The sequence below is a fragment of the Dermacentor variabilis genome, unplaced genomic scaffold, assembly GCF_050947875.1.
Source record: "Dermacentor variabilis isolate Ectoservices unplaced genomic scaffold, ASM5094787v1 scaffold_12, whole genome shotgun sequence".
NCBI classification, from domain to species: Eukaryota; Metazoa; Arthropoda; class Arachnida; order Ixodida; family Ixodidae; genus Dermacentor; species Dermacentor variabilis.
The window spans coordinates 49,407,423-49,430,415 of NW_027460280.1; the positions used below are offsets into that span (position 1 = coordinate 49,407,423).

The 22,993-nt window shown below is 47.1% G+C and overlaps 1 protein-coding gene across 1 annotated transcript in view; it reads right to left on the reverse strand.

The window, feature by feature from the left end:
* Positions 1–3,905: 3,905 nt before the first annotated feature.
* Positions 3,906–22,993, reverse strand: part of LOC142566044 (1-phosphatidylinositol 4,5-bisphosphate phosphodiesterase epsilon-1-like) — a 305,298-nt gene continuing 286,210 nt past the window's right edge. Inside the window, exons 38-43 of the mRNA XM_075676754.1 lie at positions 20,846–20,977; positions 20,013–20,210; positions 18,268–18,474; positions 14,917–15,141; positions 14,702–14,789; positions 3,906–14,423 (exon numbers count right to left, since the gene is read on the reverse strand). Coding sequence (XP_075532869.1) covers positions 14,197–14,423; positions 14,702–14,789; positions 14,917–15,141; positions 18,268–18,474; positions 20,013–20,210; positions 20,846–20,977 — 1,077 coding nt within the window. The 3' untranslated portion in view covers positions 3,906–14,196. The remainder of the gene's footprint in view (positions 14,424–14,701; positions 14,790–14,916; positions 15,142–18,267; positions 18,475–20,012; positions 20,211–20,845; positions 20,978–22,993) is intronic.

The following is a 22,993-nucleotide window of genomic DNA, read 5'->3' on the forward strand; positions in this document are numbered from 1 at the left end:
CCCGCAAGCGCTGACTTGCGACACCACAAGTCAGCGCCTGTGGAGTCGTCTTCTCGTGTCTCGTCTACGTTTTGCGCTGTTAACACCAAACAGGGGGGTTGCTGCACATATTGTTTTTTAAACTCGGACAGTATTAATCACGGTGACCATAGCTACCACGTGAGAGTCAACATTAGTAACCTCTATTGTTAAATTATTTGTGTGGTTATGTGTATAGTTATTAGATGCACTTCAATTAACTTTTTATTCATCTCACATTACTGATGCGTTCGAGAAGTTGGCCAAAAGCTCGTCCTCGACTTTATCTTGCCGGACGATGAAATTTTGAGGAAACGTGTTTGCATGGGAATCACGCAAACAATTACATCGTATGTAATTATTTAAATCAATTAAATCGAGGCTGACGGGGTAAAAGCGTCTATGATGTCGCTTGCTTTATCGCTGCAGAATCGGCTTGCTTTAGTTACGTGTGAGTTACCAGGCATCTATCGCGTTTGGGGACGTGCGCCCAGGATGGGCAAAAGAGCCAACTTACACGTCATCGCGACAATTGCTTTGCGCAGTGTTGTCAGGTAGGCGTGTTCGCGTTAAGCGGCCACCGAAGGCAGGCATCGAGGTTAGGTACACCGCTAGTTGAAAAAAGAAAAAAAGAAAACAATCGGTAGGACAGTCGCTGCATGTTTTGTGACTGGCTGTGATAACGTAAGCCGGGATAGTGCAACAATTATATTACAGTTCTTTCTTTCGCGCTTCCGAGCGGCGCTCCCCGTGTGTTATGACCAAATATCGGCCGGTCGTGAGCGGTGCCCGATAAGAAAGAAATAGAATCTAACGAAACGAGTCTTTACATTACTATACCAGCCCTGGTTTCAATATTCGCCAAGCGCTCAGACTCTACCGCACTTGGTCGTCGTTCTCCTCCTCCTCCTCCTCCATGCATTTAAGGCATTGAAGTGCAAGACGACTCATGGGCAGTCTGCGAAGGGAATTTTGGACGGCTGATAAAGGTGACGTTCATTTCTATGGCGATGGGTTATTCATAAATTAATTCATCAAATTGTGAAATTCTGCGTTCCAAAGCCACAGTATGCCGATGAGAGACACTGTAGAAGTGGATACCAGATTATTTTTGGCCAACTTACCGCGCAACCAATGCTTAGTACACGAATATTTTGGCATTTCACCCCCCATCGTTAATGCGGCAGCCGGGAATCAACGTTGCACTAGGCAGCAGAAGGCCATGGCCACTGGGCCAACACGCGGCGGTTGAAATGTATCGTTTATAGGCAGGGATGATGAAGGTTTCTCTACACTCACAGTACACCGTCCATAAAGCGTGAAATGCTCCTCCGTCCGATTGTGAGCGGCGTCGAAGGTGTGGTCCACCGTCCAGTAAAAGCCACTGCCAGTCTTTTGAGAAAGCAAAACGAATTCAATAAGCTCCAGTGAAAGTCATAGAATATGTTCACCATATGGCGAAGAAGAATAGAAACATTGCTCTTTGTTGCCTCCGATTACAAGCACCTGTAGTCGGTGTGCTGCTGAATGCGGGACGCGCTAGCCCACGATCTATTGCTCATAGCGCACTTTACAATTTGAGCGGTGAGTTGAACATGTGTGACGCAGCCTCTGGGAGTGGCTAATTGTATTCGATGAATGGACGATCATTAGTGACGTGGGTATTTAATTGAGCTTGAGAAGAATGTGTTCTACGACGTAAATATCCATTAAACCTTCGCAAGAGTCTTGTTAATTATCTGACAGATGCACATGATTTTGCCACTGTTTCAGCAGCGCAATCATGGTCGGTCTTGGGCAATAAAGAGACGCTTCCCAGTTATCGGCATTGCGACTTGCGTTCCAGGACTGGGCTGAATGAAGACGACGTCTTGTCACTGAATCTTGTCAAGTTTCCGCAGCAAGTGCCATACTGACACCTCACAGCGTGGCCTCTTGGCGCAGTGCGTGTATGCGTGGGCGCAGTGCGCAGTATGTGTAGAACCTCCTCGAGCTTACCATTTTAGTCATGAATGCATAGTTTTACTTTTTTCACATAACGACATGCGAAAGGGCAATTAATGATACGTACCACAAACGCACGCTTTCTTTTCTTTTTTTCGGACTGACGCTTCCAGAAAAAAAAGGAGGCTATAGCTTTCGAGAGTACGTCCTTGTCGGGACGGTTGCGGCCTCTTCGAGCGAACCGGGACTTCTCTGGTCTGGTGGTGGCCATTTCTTTTAAACATACGGTACAACCTCCCCTTTTGGTTATTACCATATGTGAAAGGAGAGAAAGGGGATGGAGTTCCAGGGAAGAGATGCAGTACGTTAAAATAACATCAGCAGCTGTGCTTCTTGGAGAGATTCCATGAGGAAGCCTATAAGGTGCATTTTATGTGTTGTACAGCTTCCCTCTCGGCATTGTCCACTGCAGAAAATTCATTGTACGCACAGAAAAGAATCAGTAGGTCACTAGCTTTTCAAGACAATTTTGATAAACAGTTCGCTGGGCGATCTCATATTGAAGTATGGTCCACCAACGCAAATTTCACTCTTGTAACGCTGGAAGCAAAATCTTACGGCAGATTATCGAATGAAAAAAAAAAAAAACGATTGTTACTCGCTGCCCGGGTGTCTCTCAAGCTGCTTAAAGAGCGGATAAATGGCTTTTGCCAGCAACCACATCACCATTTGATGAGCTTTGCCGCATTTAAATGGAAAAGTTAAACTCTATGGTGACTCTAGGAAGCGGATTTCTTTTTATTTAGGCCTTTTCTTTCTTACAGAAATTGATGAAGACCGCAAAATTTGAAGAAACTAATATTAAGTTTACAACCTTGTAACTTAGCAATAAGAAACGATATCAGTTGCTGCTAAGAATATATCTAAAGCGGACAAAGCTGGTGTATTATACACTGCTGTGAAAGATACCACTAATTTGCGAGTCTGATTTTTGCAAGACCTTCGTAAACATTGTAACAATTTCACTTAAGCTGTAAATTAATATATCAAATTAGTCCGCTTTCGATGCTCGAAGAAATGCGCCAACTGAATTGCGATATCTGTTCTTGGTACAGAGTTACGGATTCGTAAACTTCGCGCTTCGATTGTTGTGAAAGTTAGCAATTTTAGGGGCTTTTTCTAAAAAAAATTTCAGGCCATAAATTGAAATTCTAGTTGCTAGAGTCTCTAGCATTTTACGTTTTCTCTAAAATGCAACACGTTTCATTCAAGTTTGTCTGGCGGTTGTCTCATAAACTCGTTTTTGCGTTTTACATGCATTTGAACAGGGAAATGAGAGCTGGCCTCGTGCTAACGCTCCGTCTTAAAGACCGCCTGCTGTGGCAATAAGCTGTACAGGTCTTCTAAAACGGCTACGCCCATTTGCCCTGTAGCTAATTCGAGAACTACATCAGAGAAAAATAGAAAGCACTTACCTTTCTGTTGCGGGATCAGCTTCCTTATGGCTATGCAATCAAGCGCACCTTTTCGCCAAATGCTATACCGTTGGCACAGCAGCCTGACTACAAGTCTAAAGCCGTCAATTCACAGGTCTGCAAGTTCGAACATACTTACGATACAGACTAGTCTGAAGGCAGGAATTATTATTTCACTTTTTTTTTCTTAAACAACGTTTGGGAGGAAGCCGATCGTGCGCTTTCGTTTTCCAGAGGCACACGGTGCCAGGTTTTGCTTCGTGCATTGGCGTGGTTTACTTTCTTGGTGAACCCGCTGCTTCTTTTGCCTCCCTTGTATTTACAGTCCCTGTATTTTCCCTTGCTTCAGGGAAAGGTGGTCAATCATATATTACGGGCCTGGTTGTAATGCGTAGCCTAACCGCTTGTTAACCATCTTGTTAATCTTGGGCATTTTTCCCCTCGCGAGTAACGACCACGAAAGACCAGTGACGTTATATATACACTTTATTTCGTCATACCGGTGGCATAGATATATATGTACAATACAGAATTTACAATTCCGTGCAAGAGAATAGGCAACGCAAACGAACGACCACACGACAGCTTGAACGCAGTGCAAGAGAGAGACACCGAAATACATTCGTCACAGCTTGTCGCTATGTGTGTGTTTTGACAGACAGATAGGAAATTCATTTCCGACTCGCAGAGAGGGTGGCACGAGGAAGGCACCTCCCATTACTCTGCGCTGGGGAACGTGAATGGGAGAGAGCCGCGAGAGCTGACGGTGAGGAATGAGCGTGGGGCAGGATACGCGCGCGTCTATGCGCCCAGCAAGGGCTGTTGGATTTCACTGCAGTTTCTGAGCCACGTTCGGGCGAGAACAGCGCTAAGGACACGGGCTAAGGTGAAGGCAGGTAGAAAAGGACACGCTGAGTGCTTTCTATGTGCCTACACCTCCGTACTTGGAGCTTGCTCCCGCCTGAACGTGAATAAGTAGCCGACGCTTTCACGTTTCTGGACCAGTTCGCGAGAGTGCGGCGCGCGGTGCTGCACGAGTTCCGTGTTTCGCGAGTACAGCCCGTGCGCTTTGCAAACCGAGGATAAAAGCGCAGCGACGGACGAGCTCTGTCGTCTGCTGCGGGTGGTGCCAAGTCCTTCCTATTTTAAGGAATTCGCGCGCAGAGACACTTTTCATTATAGCAATAATCTGTGTCGTGGTAGTTACGTACTATACACAATGGGAACTGAGCGGTGATCTGTGGATGATACTTTTTCGCGCGACAACGAATGTTATGAGAAACCGATTCGAAATAAAGCAAGGTCATCCCTTTACAAACCTTTACCAACGTTTCCTGGCAACCATCCAGACACCGAATCCGCATCCTCGTTCGCGCTAGAGTGAATGTCGTAACCACAGCGGGAGAAATTTACGTCTGCGCACCACTAGCGCGGCGCCGTGTCTTCCGCTAACGACAGCTCGCAGGACGCCGGCGCTTTCAAAGTAGCGAAAGCAGGGAAACCATGAATTCGCACTGAACTTCTCCTGGCACGAAGTCAAATCGAAGGGCGCAGTGCAGGAGGCGCGCGCTGCACTCTCAAGCGAGAACGGTGCTGCACTCCCTGAAACAGTGTACAGAGTGTAGCTAAACCGAATGGACCTAATGAATGTGCGTCTATGGGTCAGCGTGCATGATAGGTAGACAGGAAATTGATTTAAAGGGACACTGAAGACAAACACTAAACCAGCTCAGTACGAAAATATTATTTGAAAAGCCTATTTTCATTCATTTAGCGGAAAAGGTTGATAATTACTAGAAAATATAAAGGCCGAACTCGACTACTTAAATTTTGCGCCAAAACTTTGAGCGCCGGTACGCCGGTGTACGACACGGATTTCAAAGTATATGCTCGTAGTTCTGTCGTTCCGGCGCAGGAAAAGTTTTCTAAGACTTGCTAAGTTGTGTCATTCGGTTTCTCTAGAATTTACGAATACAAAACTTAACTTCATGTTCCTGTTTGGTGTCCCTTTAAGAAAGGCGGAGAGGACGGCCTGAGGCAGACCTGCTACTTTGCGCGGGACAAGGGCAGAGAACGAGGGTTACGAGGAGGAGGACACGACACAATGTCTGTGAGCTAGTGCGTGCGCGCCTGTCTCTGTAACTACAGTGGGTGCTTCACGTGACCTGAACCAAGCTTTCATAAAAAAGTGGTACATCTACAACTTGTCAAATGAAACTTACAAAACGAATGTTTAAATATTTGCACAATTGAACTCGGCTAACAACTAAACGCACTTCAACGAAATGTTCTGAGTAACTCAAGGCAATTACGAATAACACGCCCTTGATCTCAATCGCCTAAGATGTAACACACCCCCACCCATTTCTTTTTTATAAAAAGAAACGCTTGAGTCACGTTACGTAAAACACCTGGTATGTGTGTGTCTGTGTCAGCGTGCGTGTGTGTGTGTGCCTGTCTGTATGTGTGCAGCTCGCAGAGCGGGAGTGACACACGAGAGTGTAGTACTGAGAAACACGTCGTCGGGCCGCCGTCCAGGACAAACCGGCTGTCGCCACCCACACCTCCGCACGATGCAGCGCAGGGTCTGGCACCGCGCCGAACGGCCCCGTGGGGCCGACCGGCTACAAACAATGACACCACTAACCACAGCAGAGAGCTTGGCGCCGGCCTCGCATAAAGAAGGCGGGCCGGCGAACGGAACAAGGGGACGGGGCAGGTTGAAACGGGGTTGGGGCGATATTTCTGCCGGCTCAGAAGACGCCGCCGCTACCGCTTGCCACACGTGGCCCGTAGCTTACCCAGAGTCGCACCTGACGCCCGCTTAGCCGGGGTGCCCTTGCGGGAAAGAGCACCGAACGCTGCCACCGGGTGATTGCGGCCGTCCAAGTACAAAAACGGGTCTCTCGCCGCGTCATAACATCGTCGAGCGTGGAATGCTAGCGGGAAAACCGCCAACACAGTACGCACTGCTACGTGCGCAACGTTGGAGCCTTCGCAACGGCCATTCATTGTGGATTCGCTGGCTATATAGGTAACGATTCGGGCAAGCGAGGCAAGAAGTGGCGCCATATTATGCAGAGTTGAACATTTTACGTTGAATATACGAATCTGCAGCACAAAACTGGGGCATAAGTACCTTTCCGAGCACCGTTACATATGCTGCAAATCAAAACCAAAGTGTGTCACGCTTGTAGTAGGTGCAGACCGAAGGGTGTCGACTGAGGCCCGAGCCAGCAGGGAAAAGCTGGAAAGTTTCAAAAACCTAACAATCGAGCAGTACTGGCAATGTTTAATAATCATCCACCTGTGCACTGTCAATTTTCGTTTACTGTCTTTAAGCATTTAATGCGTTTAATTCACGTATGCGTCAAGGTGGTGCGTGAAAGGAATTGCAAAGCTTTCTTGACCTGGCTTGCTTGTGCGGCGATTATTCGTATCCATACTGACTGCTTAGTCTGCTACATGATTGAAGCAGTATCGCCTCGCATTCCGTTACATTTGCGTCTAATCATTTGGAGGATCTTATAGAGGGTACGAAGAATTGCGTTTACGTGAACAGCCTTATATTTAAAGTTGTCTCACTTCACCGGCAGTAGCACCAGAACTCTAGCTGAGACAGGGTCGTGCCGCGCACCCTGCAACCATCGACTAGGTGCCGCGGTTGCAAGTCGAAAAGAACGGTGGTGGTGGTGATAACTTTCAAGTCGAGGGACAGTGAAACTAAGCGGCGCTGAAAGACGGTCATGGTGAGGCCAGGACGTACGTGCACAAGCGTGATCTAAGCCACCGCGAGCGTAGCGTCATAAAATATGCAAAGAAAGGAGTGCTCGTCCTTGCGAAGAATCACAAATTCAGTGAGAAGCAATGCATAAAACAGGAAGAAAAATACCACTGTTAAAAGTGCAGGATAACACTGCGGTGCAAAAGGAATGGTTGAAAGCAATAATAATAATAATAATAATAATAATAATAATAATAATAATAATAATAATAATAATAATAATAATAATAATAATAATAATAATAATAAAAAGCGAGAACCACGTTGAGGGGCGTTAAATGTGAAATCCACAAGAAGGGAAGAGGAATGTTTTCAGGATTGCGATTGGTCGATAATGCGAACGTTGGAGGCGTATTGCGCGCTCGGCGGCTAAGAACAAAATCGGCAACGAAATATGTTTCTGCTGTGCATACGTGGAGAGCTGCTAAGGGCAAGGGCCAGAAATACGGCGAGTCCGAACAGTAAAATAAACAAACAGATTCGATGGCTGCCGCGTGAAAGAGAGGTCCAGCATCGAGTGAACAAGGCCTCAAGCCGGCACGAATGCTGGCTTGTGGCGCCGAGGAGTGCAAATGCACCCGTACTGTTCCCCGCGTCTACGCGAACAGAAGGAGACTTATCGCATTTTTGATGCGCACGTGTGCTTCGAAGAAAGCAAGGTGGCGGCTGGAGCGCACAAAACTTCGCTCGTGGAGACGAGTCACGCATGCGACTTATCACAGACCAATGGTAGCGCATATGCGTCGCTGTCCGAATACCGCTTCTGAAGGCCCGTTAATTAGCAGCGGCGCAATGCCTGCAGCGAAATGCCTTTCCTGTCTCACAGCTGCCTCACACTGCTGTTGCTGCCGTCGCGAGATATCGACTGCGAGATGCTGACACGGATTGGCGTGCAAAGAGCCGAGTTACGCCGGCAGCACACTCGTATAATACTTGCGATAACGAAATCAAGTATCTGTGGAAAAGGTGATCAGTGACATTACTGGGGGGCCACATCCACAGCCTGATTGTTGTACTGCTCCACACTAGCAGCTTTTTCTTATCTTCAGTTCCAAACTAAGAAGAGTAAAATAGACAAGTGGAGCAGTATTATTTATTTACGACCTATTCAAAGACAACAGGAAAAGACGATATCGTTATTACAACGCGACTAAATATGGAGAGAACGTATTGAAGTGAATTTCGCTACTACGCAACAAAATATCAGATGGTGCGTTTTGGAGATCAGATAACATAGCTTATCAGCGCACCTAGAAGGATTGTAGTTTTCCTCACATCAAACAAATGCGAAAAGGACAAAAGCGTGTCGTCAATTAAGGTCCTGCGTCCATTAAGGCGCAACGTCATCACACTTTGTGTGGGAATGCGGTAAAGTGTAACTGCGGTGGAACGCTGTTGTTCATCAAATGAACAAGCTTTAGATTAACGAGAGTTCATCTATAGATGAACGACTTGTGTATACCTTGCGCATTCCTACGAAACCGCTATACCAGCTACGCCCTCTGTGCGGCCTTTCAGCGTGCGCGGAGGCTTTGCGTGAGATGGCGCCATTAAAAAAAAAAAAAAAAAAAAAAGAGCGCTTTTCAGTTGCGACGTGCTACTGCAGTTGGGGTTTCGAAACAGCGACAAATAACATCATCAACAATGAAGACGACAACAAGTCAGAACCTGGCTTGTCGCCTCATCTCGCCACCATTAATAGCTCGCCGCAGTGCTCGCCAAACGAAGCTCCAATCGCACCGCAATGATACAGTGCTTGTGGTGATCAGCTCTGACAATCACTTTGGAGAAAGCTCAATCGACTTAGGGAAGTGCACACTCCAAGGGAGCGTTTGGTTCCACACCCACGGTAGCAGCTCGTAAGCGGAAACGCTTCTTGCCTGACCAATCAACGAGCCTTAGCTCACTTGACCTGGTCGGCAAGATAGACCCTTAAGGACGCGCTGATGAAGGCACTCGTACGTGTGTCGACTCTTGCGTGCGTCGTCTTGAGTGACGCTTTTTTCGTGGAGAAACTCTCGCTAGCCTGGCCTGATCTTATAAATTGCTTCGAAGATGAGCCTGTTTGAGCTGCTTTGGCCGCCTCGTGCCGACTCTCCTGCGTAGCGCTTGCGTGCATTTCAATCGCGAAGCGATGAGGAAAAAAAAAAAAAGGAGAAACGCAGTTTGTGTGTCAGACGCAGAGGGCTATTACGTTGGCTTTGTAGCAAACAGTACTACACAAATGAACTCAACGCACTCGGATGCTATCGTTCTTGTGAGCATCGTTGGTAGAAGAAAGACCGTAGCATTCTGATGTACAGTGCTAAGGTGAAAACCTAAGGGCAACATACTCGAACAGGAGCTAATGCACTGCGCAGTTTTTGGATCTTTCTTGCGGGAAGGCTTCCGCTGCGCGAAAGGAGACTAGCCAGTTTTAGAAAATAAAAGCACTAAATAAAAACGATTTTTAAACGCGGCGGAATGCATCGGGTACTAAGACACAGCTAATCCTTGCCGATATATTTGTACATAACAGTGCTCGGTTAATACTATATCAGTCGAGAGACGTATTGCATCTGCATAACTAAAGAAATAATTCTGATTACGAAAGTGATTTCATGTTTTCTCAACTACCCAAATTCTTCATATCCCTCTGCATCTAGGTCAGATACGTGCAACTTATGACGGAGCCTACGTACAAAATTCAGAATAAAAGAGTAGGTACGTCGTCTTCAGCACTATACGTATGTGCTAAGTTTAGTGGAGGTCAACCCAGAATATTACGAGTAGTCGACGAAAACTACAACGCTCGTACGATCTGATGACATTTTGGCCATACTTTCATAATGCGAACTAAAGGAACTTCTGCCGTGCCACTGCCTTCATGAAGGCAATCTCAGCTACACAGTAAAGTGCCATGAAACACTTAGGGCCATGATTTTACATCGAACGCGGCTTTCTACTTCTTTTTACCTCTTTGTGTCGTGGCTTGTTGCTTAGATATATGCACGTTTATTCGCTACATTTGACCAATGTGAGAAACGAAGGTGGTCAGTCTCACCATTTGCTTGGCTTGAATGATTCGTCCTTCATTGATACGCTTTTATCTGACGTTTAATATGCCCTTAGTCAATGCGCAGACGTAGATGATAGTAAAGCACTCAACGGATACATTATACAAAGACAGACATGAGCAGCCATAAGCGGCTTTTCAAGCGCTACATTTCCTATTCATATGAAGCATGTCAGCTTTTAATTATCTGTACAACCGATATCCATGCAAATGTTTTCGTAGTAATTAGTATCAGAAAACAAGACGCGAAAATATGTTGGGAGTCTCGCTGAAGCCAAACAGCTTTCAGTATAAGCTCAGTAATTGCAAGATTGCGGTTCGTGGGTTGTAAGATAGGCTATTGATTTAAAAAAAGAAGAGCTGCTACACCTGCTAAACGATGTTAACGTAAGTGCTATTTTGGTATAGGAAGTTAAAGCGCCGTGCTTTGCTAATCGCTTAAGATATGTTTGTTTATACTGCGATAATGGTCGACATCACAGTGGTCTTTACTATACGGTAGCGTATAGTGTGGATCACACACACGGCGAACTCACTTAAGCCTAGAGAGTGTTCATGAGATGACTTCGCGGGCGACTCACCACAATTATTTACTATGATGGCTCAGTCATGAGACGCTTAAGCAGGCAAGTTCATGAGAATAGCTTGTCGGGCGAGCTGAAACGTAGTTTTGAGAAGGCGAACGCCAGCGAGCAACTTTGTACAATTAACCTTACTTTCAACTTTGTCTATCCCTCTCAGGTTTTTCGTCTCCTTTTCTGTTTGCTGGCATTTCCCCGCTCAAAAGCAGACAGGCTGTGTCGTATAACAAGTTACGGCGCGAGAAACTACGAAAACAAGGACTTTAGGAGCAGACAGTCAGAACTCTAGTTCTCGCATGGCATTTCGCCCAAGGACACAGGACAATAATAAACTGCTACTCCTATACATTTCTAATCTATCCTGCGTAATATTTCCAAGTATGCGAATAATGCCAAATCCTAGCATTTACTCCGAGTGACCTGTGTTTGATGAACGTTTTTTGGTCAGATACTTGTTGCTCATAAACGAACTTCTTTGCACTGAGTGTCAGCCGATCCCCATGTCCTTGTCATGACGATGTTACTCAAGAATGCTTGTCCGTGATTTTAACCAGGCTTGATTGCCTGCCTAACGAAAACAACGACGGCCACCGGCGTACCATGACAGGGTGCCTAAAGCCAACCCGCGATAAATAGTTTGCCTGCCTTTCACAAAGTCAACTAGCCGTCTCATCCGTCAGCCGCCTTGATGATGTCCCCTACATAACTGGCACCTACAGAGTGTGTTCTTTGCGTACGACATAACTGCCTCATTAACGAGCCTACTGCATTTTCTAGATAAGGTATGTTTCACGCTGAGATTAGGCACGAGTCACTATACAGGTGTCTGTTCAAAAATCGAAAAGTTTCCCACATTAGATGGCGCGTAAAAAAACAAGCAAGTTAAAGACCCAGAATGATATATTTTTTGAGCTACGCTCTCGGTTTAACATTTATTTATGGAAAGTTAGTTAAATCCCACGTGAAAGGGTAGTACAACCTAAAGTAGAATAACCCAATCGCTCTTTAACGCGCCATTTTCAACCTGCGCTTTAATTTGGTACCACCTTTGAACTTCTGGGAGAAAGAGTGCGCACTCCTAACTCTCCTACAGTGTCACTTTCAAGCACAGACTGAGGGTATTGGTGTGGACAGTGTGTTTATGCCTCTTGCGTTGTTTCACTCTAATATGCAGTGACATAGTAGCCGCAGAGATAGTTCAATTCATTCGCACTGTTCTCGTGAGGTTCGCATATTTCAATATTTCTGCTCAGGTTCACGCACGTGCAAATTTTACGCGTTTCGTGGCCTTCGGCTAATCTGGAAGCCACTCACATTTTGGAAAACTTTTCTAAATGTAGCAAGAACGTTAACCGCACTTATGTCCCGTATCTATGCTATCAACTTCGTTCGGACATCTTAACTGCTTACCATCTGATCTGGGATGTTATAGGAGCATAAGATGTCAGGATCGCGCTCGCGTTTCTTTGCCATGCTGCTTAAATGTGCATAAAAGCTTATTCGTTCTTCACCATAGCGCCATAGCCATTATTACAGAAAGAAAGTAAAACAAACTGTCGCATTCGTACCTCAATGCCCGATCATTGACGCCACACACGACAGACGACGTAAGAAATGCACAGCCTCCAGTGAAGCTTCAATATTCCGGCAGGTGTGTGCAGTGGTTTGATATTTTCTATCAGTATTACACAGCGTACATTGCATGTAAGTATAACTTACTTTTACGCCTTAATCGCGTCTCTTATCGCTGTAGGATATTATTGTTTCGCAGTTAATTGTCATTGGCGTTATTTGCTCTATGGCACACGCTATTTTCCCGCCTATTCAAGCCAGCGCCGTCCAATGCCTTGAAGCAGTGAACGTTTAAGCATGCCTTTAATAAAGCAGTCAGTAAACAAAGACTTCTCAGTGAGCACAGCTCTCGTTCCAGCCATTCTAGCTCAGGGCCCTTTTCGTACTAAGGCAAGGAGCCAATCAACGATCGCCATTTGCTCTCTCTCTCTCTCTGTCTGTAGACGTCACGCGACCAGTGGCACGCGCGCACCACGGAGTGGCAGCAAGGAGCCAAGTGGGGCCTGCGGCAGCGGCTGACTTTATACACGAGCGAGCCGAGTGGCATACACTGCTCAGGTAGGGTTGAAAAGTACGTTGGTGGAGAGACCTTACAACGCTCTAAGGAGTCGCTTACTGTAAGGTCGGAGAAAGGAGACATCAACGGCAACACACGTGACGAGAATAGCACGCTCTGAAAGACTTGTTATTCAGTCAGGCCTTTGAAACACTGAGCTACAGGATGCCTTTGACAGGTCGAGGTACTGCAAGTTGCGCAACTGAAGATGCGAGATTCCAAGCCCGATCTTCGCTCCCTCCGCCACCACGAGAAGGCAGCGCGGAGGGCCCTTCCCCTCCCTTCCCGAAAGCCCTCCCCACCGACGTTATTCCCACCGAGACACACCGGAAAAGCACAGACTACAACGTACACACCTCTCACTTGGATTTCGCCGAGCCCTGACAGCACTGCGCACCGAAGCCTTGCGGTGTGTGGTGCGGAACAAGCAAACAGAAGGAGGAAAAAAAACCCATGGCGGATGGGTTGAAGTACTGAGTGCTGTCACTGCTGTGGCGATGAGTCTTGGACAACCCAAGTCCCCAAGAAGCTCGCCACGTAAAATATATGGACTTCTTGGAGGAAAAACAAAAAGAGAAAACAAAACAGCAGCGGTGTATGATACAAAGACACGGATAACATTTGGTGCAACGGCACACCTGATGATGTTTGTGGATGGGAACAACTTGGGCAGCTTATTAAATACGGTCACACGCACACGGACGAAGAAGAAGAGGAGAACCGCGTAGCCGGGGCTCTTGGCAGAGAAAATACTCTTTTGGTCTGACGAGGGCGGCGCGCCTTCTCGCACGCTCTCTGCCAGAGAGGGACCAAGAAGAGGGGCCGCCCAGTCAACAACGGTTTGCGAGGCGCGATAGAATGCGTCGTGTAAATATAGAATATGTATATGTACATACATTAATATATATTTATATAGATAGGCTCGCGGATGTGTGCACGCGGCCCTCTAGCAACAAGTGACGCGCGCGTGCGATCAGAGGCAGTCGAGCCAACAACAGGGCGTTGGTGGGGCCCCCGTATGACTAGTGTGTGTGTGTGTGCGCGCGCGCGCTGTTTCAGATGGCCGGAGGAGCACCAAGCGCCGGCGCGCTTCAGTCGCGCTGGATTGTCCGGCCGCGCACCCGAGGAAGGCCGTTGAACACCCACGTGGTGGAGGGGCTGGCACACGGCGGCCGCCAGCCCGCAGCTCGAAATGCACGCGCGCCGGCCGGTCAGCGCCACACCTTGAGTTTGCGGAAGGAGATCTTTCGCAGGCGCGCCGCCATGGCGGCCGGAGGCGCGTCGTCGTCGGACAGCGTCTCGCCCTCGCTGTGCACCTGGCGGGGCTCGTGGGCCTCGCGGCTCGTGCACGGCTCGCGAGCAGAGGACGCTCCTCCGGCGCCGGCCACCGCCGAACGCACCGGCGACTGCTTCGGCGACGGGCACGACTTGTCACGCTCTGCGACCACAGGCGCAGCTGGTATACACACGGAGCGCACGCCACCTTCGCGCAACCAGTGCAACATTTGCTCGCAGTAAAGTCTGCTTATGGTTCCACGTGAGACATGCTGCGATCTGTGCTTAAGCTGCGAGAAAACACTGCCGCAAGTTAGGACATCACTATCTTGTCCTCCGTGTCGTTGCTTATCGCTTAGTGCACCCGCTTCTGTTATTTTGTAGTTTCGCTTCCCAAACGCGATCTTTCTACAATGCTTGGTGGCGGGCAACTCTGCTCACCTTTGGATTTAATTGAGCTGCGTAGACGACTGAGACGATAAAAGCTGGAGCTTTTAGGGGTGTTCATCTTTCGCCGTTCACTCAAGCCCTGAAACAAAACAAGAAACGATATTTTTTTTAAACGCTCGAACCACGCTACCGCGCGAGCTCCATAGGCACGATGCAATGGCGAACGCTAAAAAAGTTGCGGCGCCTTTCGGGCGCAGTTCCCTTGCCTCGTTTCGCTCCCTCAGTTCGAACCATCCGCGGGCCTTCCACTGGGCCTGCACCTCGTAGACGTTCTCGTCGTCGAAGAGGGTGCGTCGACCGCGGCTGAGGCCCCGGCGTCGAACCGAAGAGCCGGCCGTCGGCGCGGTTTCGGTCAGTGGAGACGGGTACTCCATCTGCTCCACGAGCACAAAGTTGCTTGGGTCCTCCGCGCGCCGGGCCTTCATCAGAGCCTGCGAGAGACCGTGCATTATAGCGGTGCAAGTCTGCACTGCGAATGCAAGGCACTGAGGACCTCGATCATTAGTGTTGTTGCTTTACAGTAATTCGAACGTACCAGGAACCGGCGGTCAAAATGGCGTACTGTGTGCTTCTGTACGTACGCATTGTCACCAGTGAGAACATGCGCATGTGCAGCGGTGCCGAGAGCGATCTTCGCGCACTACCGATATACGGAGTGATCATTTACTCTGAAAAAAAGAAGTTTACACCCTTTGGGTTGTATATTTGCCACACAACTATAACGGCCATCTGTCTTGCTTGCGTTTCCTTTCTTGAAAACGCTGCGCTCGCCACTTTCCTGTCGAGAATGCTCTGTCATGGTGATAACTCGCATGCCGTTCGTGACTTGAAAGTACCGGGATCGCAGCTTTAAATAAAGGAAATGCGGGCAAGACAGATGACGATTGTTGTTGTGTGCCAAATATACACCCCAGAGGATGCAACTGTTTTTTAAAGTGTTATGTTTTACAGAATTTAAAAAAAATCACCTGCGGCAGATAGCATAATTCTACTCCTTGAGCTGGATTATTCAAAAGAAGTTGTCATGCACGAGAGATCGAAACACATGATCAATTACTTAACAAAATTCTTACTTGACTTTTTTTAACAAAACGTTTTTTTTATACATCGAAGCACAAATGTAACTGGAACGCCCATCTGTTTAGTCGCACACTTTGGCAATGACTATTTCGAAACTATTTCGGACGACACTAGTTTCGAAATAGTCATTGCCAAAGTGTGCGACTAAACAGATGGGCGTTCCAGTTGTATTTGTGCTTCGATGCATAAAAAAAACGTTTTGTTAAAAAAAAAAATTATCGCAGTTTCGCCCGAAAGGCGACGCATCGATTGCGATAGTTTTGTCAGGCGTGTAAATTCGTAAACAATCGCTTACTAACTAAATCAACAAGCATGTTGCCACGCGCGCACAGGCAGACATAAACACATCTCACTCGATGAGCGCGGACACTCGCTGTCCAAACGCTGGCGTGAAGAAAGGCGGCAAAAGCAATGAGCGAACTGACCTTTGTGCTGCCTCTCGCTTCAACGCGAACTAATTGGCGAGAACACGGCGCAAACGAGGCTATCAACGTGCGGTTCATCTAGACTCTGTACTCATCGCAGACCGCTTTCAAGATAGTGCCCTTAGCCGCACCATACGCAGCAGCCGCCGGAGTAGAATGGTCAGTCAGACGCAGTAATTGTTGCGGTTACTGCCTTTTTTCTTTGTGAAACGAAATTATTGACTGGAACTCTAATGCATTTTGCGGGACGATCCTCAGCAATATGAAAGAATGCAGCATTGAGGAGTGCTCACTGCAACAAGACATCTTGCCGCAGACCTTGAGGGCGTATTTTTCGGAAGTGGTGATAGGCGCTGCATTTCTATCAAAAGGGTATATGCTTAATGCATACTGGATAGCTTCAATTATGCAATAACAAGCCACCCTTACACCTATTAACTAAAAAATTGATTAGTGAGAATTTCTTCAATAATTGTATTTTTGGCAATCATCTCGCATATTTTGATGCCCACTATTGCTATGAGTCTGAGGCAGCAAAAGTTATGTCTTCAGTCCGATATTTGTATTAATTAGAGGCAGTCGTCGTTGGAGCACCTCGCAACATAGGAGTGGCTTATTAGTTACCTGTAGTAAAGACCGCTACACGAGAGTCGAACTACCACGAAGTTCTGCAGTGGTTGATCTTGCATCGCAGGCTGTACGCCTCCTGCTTACACCAGCGCGAGTACTGACGGGTTAAATGGCCCTTACACAATGCTAGGTGAGTGTTGCCCTAAATGGTATCCATTGCTGTTGGCTGGTACCGTGGCATGGCATTTAGCCAATCATTGTTGTGTTTCTAACGTAGATGTCGAAATGGGAAAAGCTACAATTTCACCACCAATGTGGGACAGTAAAGTTCGAAGCTTAAACAAAGCGCATCGCTGGTCACGGGCTCAGCAAAATACAGCTCCCATGAACGTATTTGCAGTTTAGACGCGCATCGTGTCGGAGATACGAGAAATGCACCATCATATGATCGCGAAAGGACACGACGTCGTGTTTCAGTGGCTGCCTGGTCATTGCGGTATCTCCGGCAACGACCTCGCTGACGAAGCTGCTAGGAAGACACACGAAAGAGCAACCCTTGTTTGTATACCTTTATCGCGGACTGACGCAGCTCAACACTTAAGCAAGCTAGCGTCATCGGAGAAGTGGCACACACCTGAGTTCACTCAACATCGATTGCATTCCTTCGATCCATCTGTGCAACTGCGGTAGTTACCAGGGCTTCCACGTAATGAGGAAACAATGCTGTGCCGCATACGCTTGGGCGTCGCATTCACCAATGCATATACGTTTTTGATTGGCATGGCTGATAGCGCCGAGTGCAATGCCTGCGGTGTCGAGGAAACTATAGAACATCTACTGTGCTACTGCCCATCTTTTGAAAATGAAAGACATGACCTCTGCACAGCTCTCAATCAGTTAGATAGGAAGTCGTTCACCTTCCACAAGATCTTGGGACCACGGCCTCGCATATCGCAGCTACAAATAGCCACAAAAGCGCTGCTGCGATATTTGAAAGCTACCGCATTGAGTCAGCGTCTGTGATCCGGACTGAGTGACTGAATTATATCCCCAGTGGACTTTCTCTTCTGCTTTTAATCTTTCTGTCCCCTTTTCTCTTTCCCCAGTGTAGGGTAGCCAACCGGGCTCAGTCCTGGTTAACCTCTCTACCTTTCATTCATCATTTGCTCTCTCTCCCTCTCTCTCTAGACGCGCATTGAAGCCGCGTATTTAAACAGCGCATTTGAGGTTTAATGCGCTCCTGATATTCGCGGGCGCATTAAGATAAAGAACGCAGTAGGTTAAGGAACACAGTATTAAACAAAGAATCGTGCGTGTGATAAGTACCAGATAATGCCCATTCCACACTTTTCAACATGGCCAAACAACAACGACAACAACAACAATAGGTATATTATAACTATATAAGAGCTACCGCGGGGAAGGCGAGTGTACAGGTGAACGCGCAGCATAGAACCTCGCTGGTAGCGTGTATAGCCGTACCTGAGCAATAATATCCTGAGCAGTGCTGCTTATCGGAGCCTTCAGAATCGCGTACGGCTGGTCTGCGGACACGTTGTAGACGCAGACCAAGTAGGTATCCTCGCCGTCGCTCCACTCTGTGAGGCCGCCCTCGCCGGAGTCCGCTTTGCGGCGCTCCTTGTTGCTCGAAGATTTGATGGTCGTCATCCACGCCCGTGTGCTCGGATCCTGCGCGTGGCACCAGACTCTCAATGGGCGAACTGCTGGCGGCATGCGCACCAATTAAGGCTCGATCGCCGCAGATGAATGCCCACAGAAGGCGCCCGTAAATTTAGTCGTTGACTACAAGGTTGCGCTACACATTTGATAGCATTCTGGACAAATACGCTGGTACATAGAACTGTACCCGAAAACACAATTAGTCTCTTAGCATTCAAAACGGCACCATCTCATTTGGCAACGCGGCTAGCAACTGTTGAGGTTACATACAATGCCGGAAATTTCCCCTTCGTTTGCGAAAATACTTCATTCTGGCAATTTCTTTCCGGATAGAAACCTAAAAGAAGTTCACGCATGATTCCCTGCGAGTACTTCATGCGCCCCAGCTGGATTTCTTTCTCCGCAACTCCCTGTAAGGCCGAGCTAACGGTGACTGCGCTGTGCGCGTCCCGTTCTTGTGAGAGCATCTGGTGCACTGCGACATGCGTATACGTGCTCTCGCACGTCAGAAATATGTATGTTTTCCCGTTTACATAAGTACTTTATCGCTCAAGTTTTGCTTAAAAGGCTTCTATCCTTCCGAAAATGTTGTGGGTAAGTTACAAGAGGAGTTTCTCACGTGACACGAAAGGCGAGGAAAAACCGCACAAACATTATCTCCAGTGTCAAAGTAATAATTATATATCACTGAGTAAAAACTGCACATTATTTAAAAGAGTTCCCGGTATGCCAAGGAACACAACTTTCGTTCACAGCTACCGTTGACTTTTTATGATTCTGACTGATAAAATATAGGGGCCCTCGGTTTCGTTTTTTCTCGTTCACGGTATGACACGAATGACATGACATGACAAAAATGACGTGAATCACATGGCATTCGTGTCATGCCATGTCTTGCACGTTATATGCATGGCATGACATGAATGACATCAATGCATGACATGCATGGTATGCTTGACATGCCAAGAATGACATAGCACATGGATGACATGCATGCCATGACATAGGCGTCATTATCACCATCGAAGCACGAGAGAGGAGCCCGGCTGCATACACGCCTCTTGCATGACGCGTTTCGCCCTTGGCAATACGGGCTGTCGCTACACTGCTACATTAATTAATTAATTAATTTATCGCTTTTACCTTGACATACGGCGCGCTATATAGGTCGTTTTGAACCAGCGGGTGGATATGAGCAGGGCGGCAGATGTTTGTTTAGCATAGCCTACAAGTCCGAGTTGATGACATGGATGCCAGTGTTCAGTGAAGTGGCTTCTCTCGATTAACTTCGCACGACACGTGCCTTGAATTAACACGGCGAAATGCTGGTGCGTGCAATACAGTGCGCGCACACAGCGACAGTTTCAGCGCGAAGAGATCAGGGAAACTCGGCCGGCGCAAAAGATGTAATTTATGACTGGCCGCGCTACGACTCCTTGTTGTGCGCTGTGAAGCAGGTGTAGAACAGCCGAAATGCGATTCGGCGAAACACCCACGTGCCTCGGTGGTCGTACGCGGGGATCGGAAAGAAGTCGCGGTGCACTCACGTCTGCCAATTTCTTGAGTATAAAACGGCTCTCCATGTTGGCTCCCGTTGTCTGCGACAGCAGCGGGCATTCGTCCGGGTCTAGGATCCTCTGCGTGGTACTTTTTTCCTGGGTAACTCGGTCCCAATTTTTCTGCGTCTCCTCCATGAGGACATAGTCGTCGAGACGGTCGCCCAGCTTGTTGGCCTTGTGGAGCGCCTGTGGTCAGTGGGAACGGCATGGTTTGCTTACAAACGCACAGTGACCGACGCATAACCCTGTCGTGCGTGCTACCACAAGGACACGCGACTGATTCTATTCCGCACGCTTCGCGATTAAGCGCGTTGCGAGTAAAAAGTTGAACAAGCAATTTGCCTCAACAAAAGCCCGTGTCACTTTTGTGCACAGAAATGAGGATTAGGCGACTGACGGTCGGTAAAGGTTACACAGCAGTCAATAATATGAAACGTGATCACGGGGAGAATTTTACTGTACCGCTACTACCACTGGCGAGTACATAAGTACAAACGCAGGAACAAGCTCAAAGGTCTGCCGTAGGATTTGACACGCTGAAGAAGCACCTCAGGCATTCGTAATCTGTGTTCACGAAAGTGTTCTTACGCTAAAAGTGTTCGTAAGAGAGCCGATGCCGGCCAATTGTTGTGCTCTTAGCGAAGGCAGACAGCCACTGGCGAGCAGCGCTTACGAATTAAAAGCTTTGTGGATGCGGCCCCCGTTGCAGGTGGGGAATACTATCTGATCTGAGAGGCACTGCGCGTGCGCAAAGCCATCAGCGAGCATTGTGCGCGCGACAGTCGACCGACATGCATGCACCGTGGCAAGGTTTCACTTACTTGAGCAATAACTTCTCGCGATGTGGTGTCCTCCGTTACCTTCAGTATTGTTTTTGGTTCATCGGGCATTACACCATGTACCACTAGGAAAAACATTCGTCGCTTCAGACCCTGAGTTCCGGCGACCAGGTTCTGCGATAAAAAGCGTTAGGCAAAGGAGGATTATACTTGTGCACCTTGAAGACTCAGAAATGACGAGACTTCAATAAAGGTCCTCAAGAATACTGATGCTCAGTTCGCGCAAATTTATATAGGGTTTTTTTTTTTTTTGCTGCACGAAATTTTTAAAGGTTGCCTGTGGCAAATTGCACAGTTTTAACTCATGATCTAAACTACTCGATGAGGCAGCCATTAGTTCTACAACAAATCAAAATGCTTAATTAAATAACGAACATAATTACGCTAATTTACTTTTTTATTTATTACTTTAGGGCACATATTTAAATCTACTAACTATACCCGATGAGTTCGCAAGGCGTATCCACTTGGAACGAATCCTCCGGACTGCACCAATTTCGAGATATTCATTTTCAAAGTATGCGACGAAATGCACTGGCGATGCAGTTACTTTTTTTTTTTAAGAAAACGTTGTTTTATGCATTGAAGCATAGACTCATAGCTTTTAAGCTATAGAATCGTTCGTAGGGACTAATTTCAGCCAATCCTGATGCTGGACGTATTATTGGATGCCAATTTTTACCTTTCATGAAAGTGGAAGTATATTCAGAGTTATTAAATATAGATGTCAATACTGGAGCAAGTATACTGCCGTAAGCTTTCAGAATTACGGTGGGGATGCTATCAGGGCCGCAGGATAGAGAAGGCTTGAAGCGCTTAAGGCTTTCGCTGATGAGCTTTTCACCAATCAACACATCACTAGACGTAGGTACCGCTCGTTGTGTGCTGCTGACCGGCACCAGCGTTGAAACGTAACGCTCTATAGAAGTATGAGAAATGAGCAGCAAAACAGTCGGCGACTGCTTGGACTTAACTCGATCCGCCAGAGTCGAGCTGGCGAGAACACTCTCACACTTTAATCTCCACCTTAAAATCAATCAATCAATCAATCAATCAATCAATCAATCAATCAATCAATCAATCAATCAATCAATCAATCAATCAATCAATCAATCAATCAATCAATGTACCAAGGAACAACACTGAGGTCTGGGCATTCGTGCACTGAAAACAAAAGAAGAAGATGTAAAACAAGTACGATTAAAAGTTATGGGATAAAAAAATAGAATGCGAAAACAAAAACAAGACTGAATAAACAGCTACATAATATTGATCATAATAAAATTATAATAATAAACGGCTCCATTTTTTGCCTAGTTCTGCTCTTAAGTATGTCAAAGTGTAAGCGCAAGCGCGCAAGAGACGTTGGGAGAGAAAGAAAGAAAGAAAAAGAAAGAAAGGAAGAAAAAGAAAGAAAGGAAGAAAAAGAAAGAAAGGAAGAAGTAACTCTGGTTACACCAGAGACGAGAGCCCACTACACAATAATATTTGGGGTTTTACGTGCCAAAACCACTTTCTGATTATGAGGCACGCCGTAGTGGAGGACTCCGGAAATTTTGACCACCTGGGGTTCTTTAACGTGCACCTAAATCTAAGCACACGGGTGTTTTCGCATTTCGCCCCCATCGAAATGCGGCCGCCATGGGAGAGCCCACTACAGTCCTCTATGAAATTTGCTGCACCTTGATACAGAGCATTGTTTTGTCCTATTTACTTTGCATTAAGTCGGCTACGCTATAATAAAGAGCACTTGTCTAGTTGGTCTGCAGAATCACGTGGAAAAGAGTTTCAACTTAAGCTATAAGCAAATGTAGCTAAAAAGAAAAAGAAGCGCTCCACACACACACACACACACACACACACACAAAGGGGGGGGGGGGGCTTAAATGTTCCGTTGCGTTGTTTCTGTGAAAACAGAACAAGTACCCTCTTTCACCATGAAAATAATACATAAATAAAAACCCCGCACTTCCGAGCGCAGGCACGGTACTATCTTTAAACTGCACGAGCAACGCAGAGCGCACTTAACCACCTCCACGTCGTGGTTACCATCGCAGCGTCACTCCCGATCTTGCAAGGGCAAACAGGCGGAAGGCAAACTTGCGGTATTCGAAATTTATTCACGCTGTA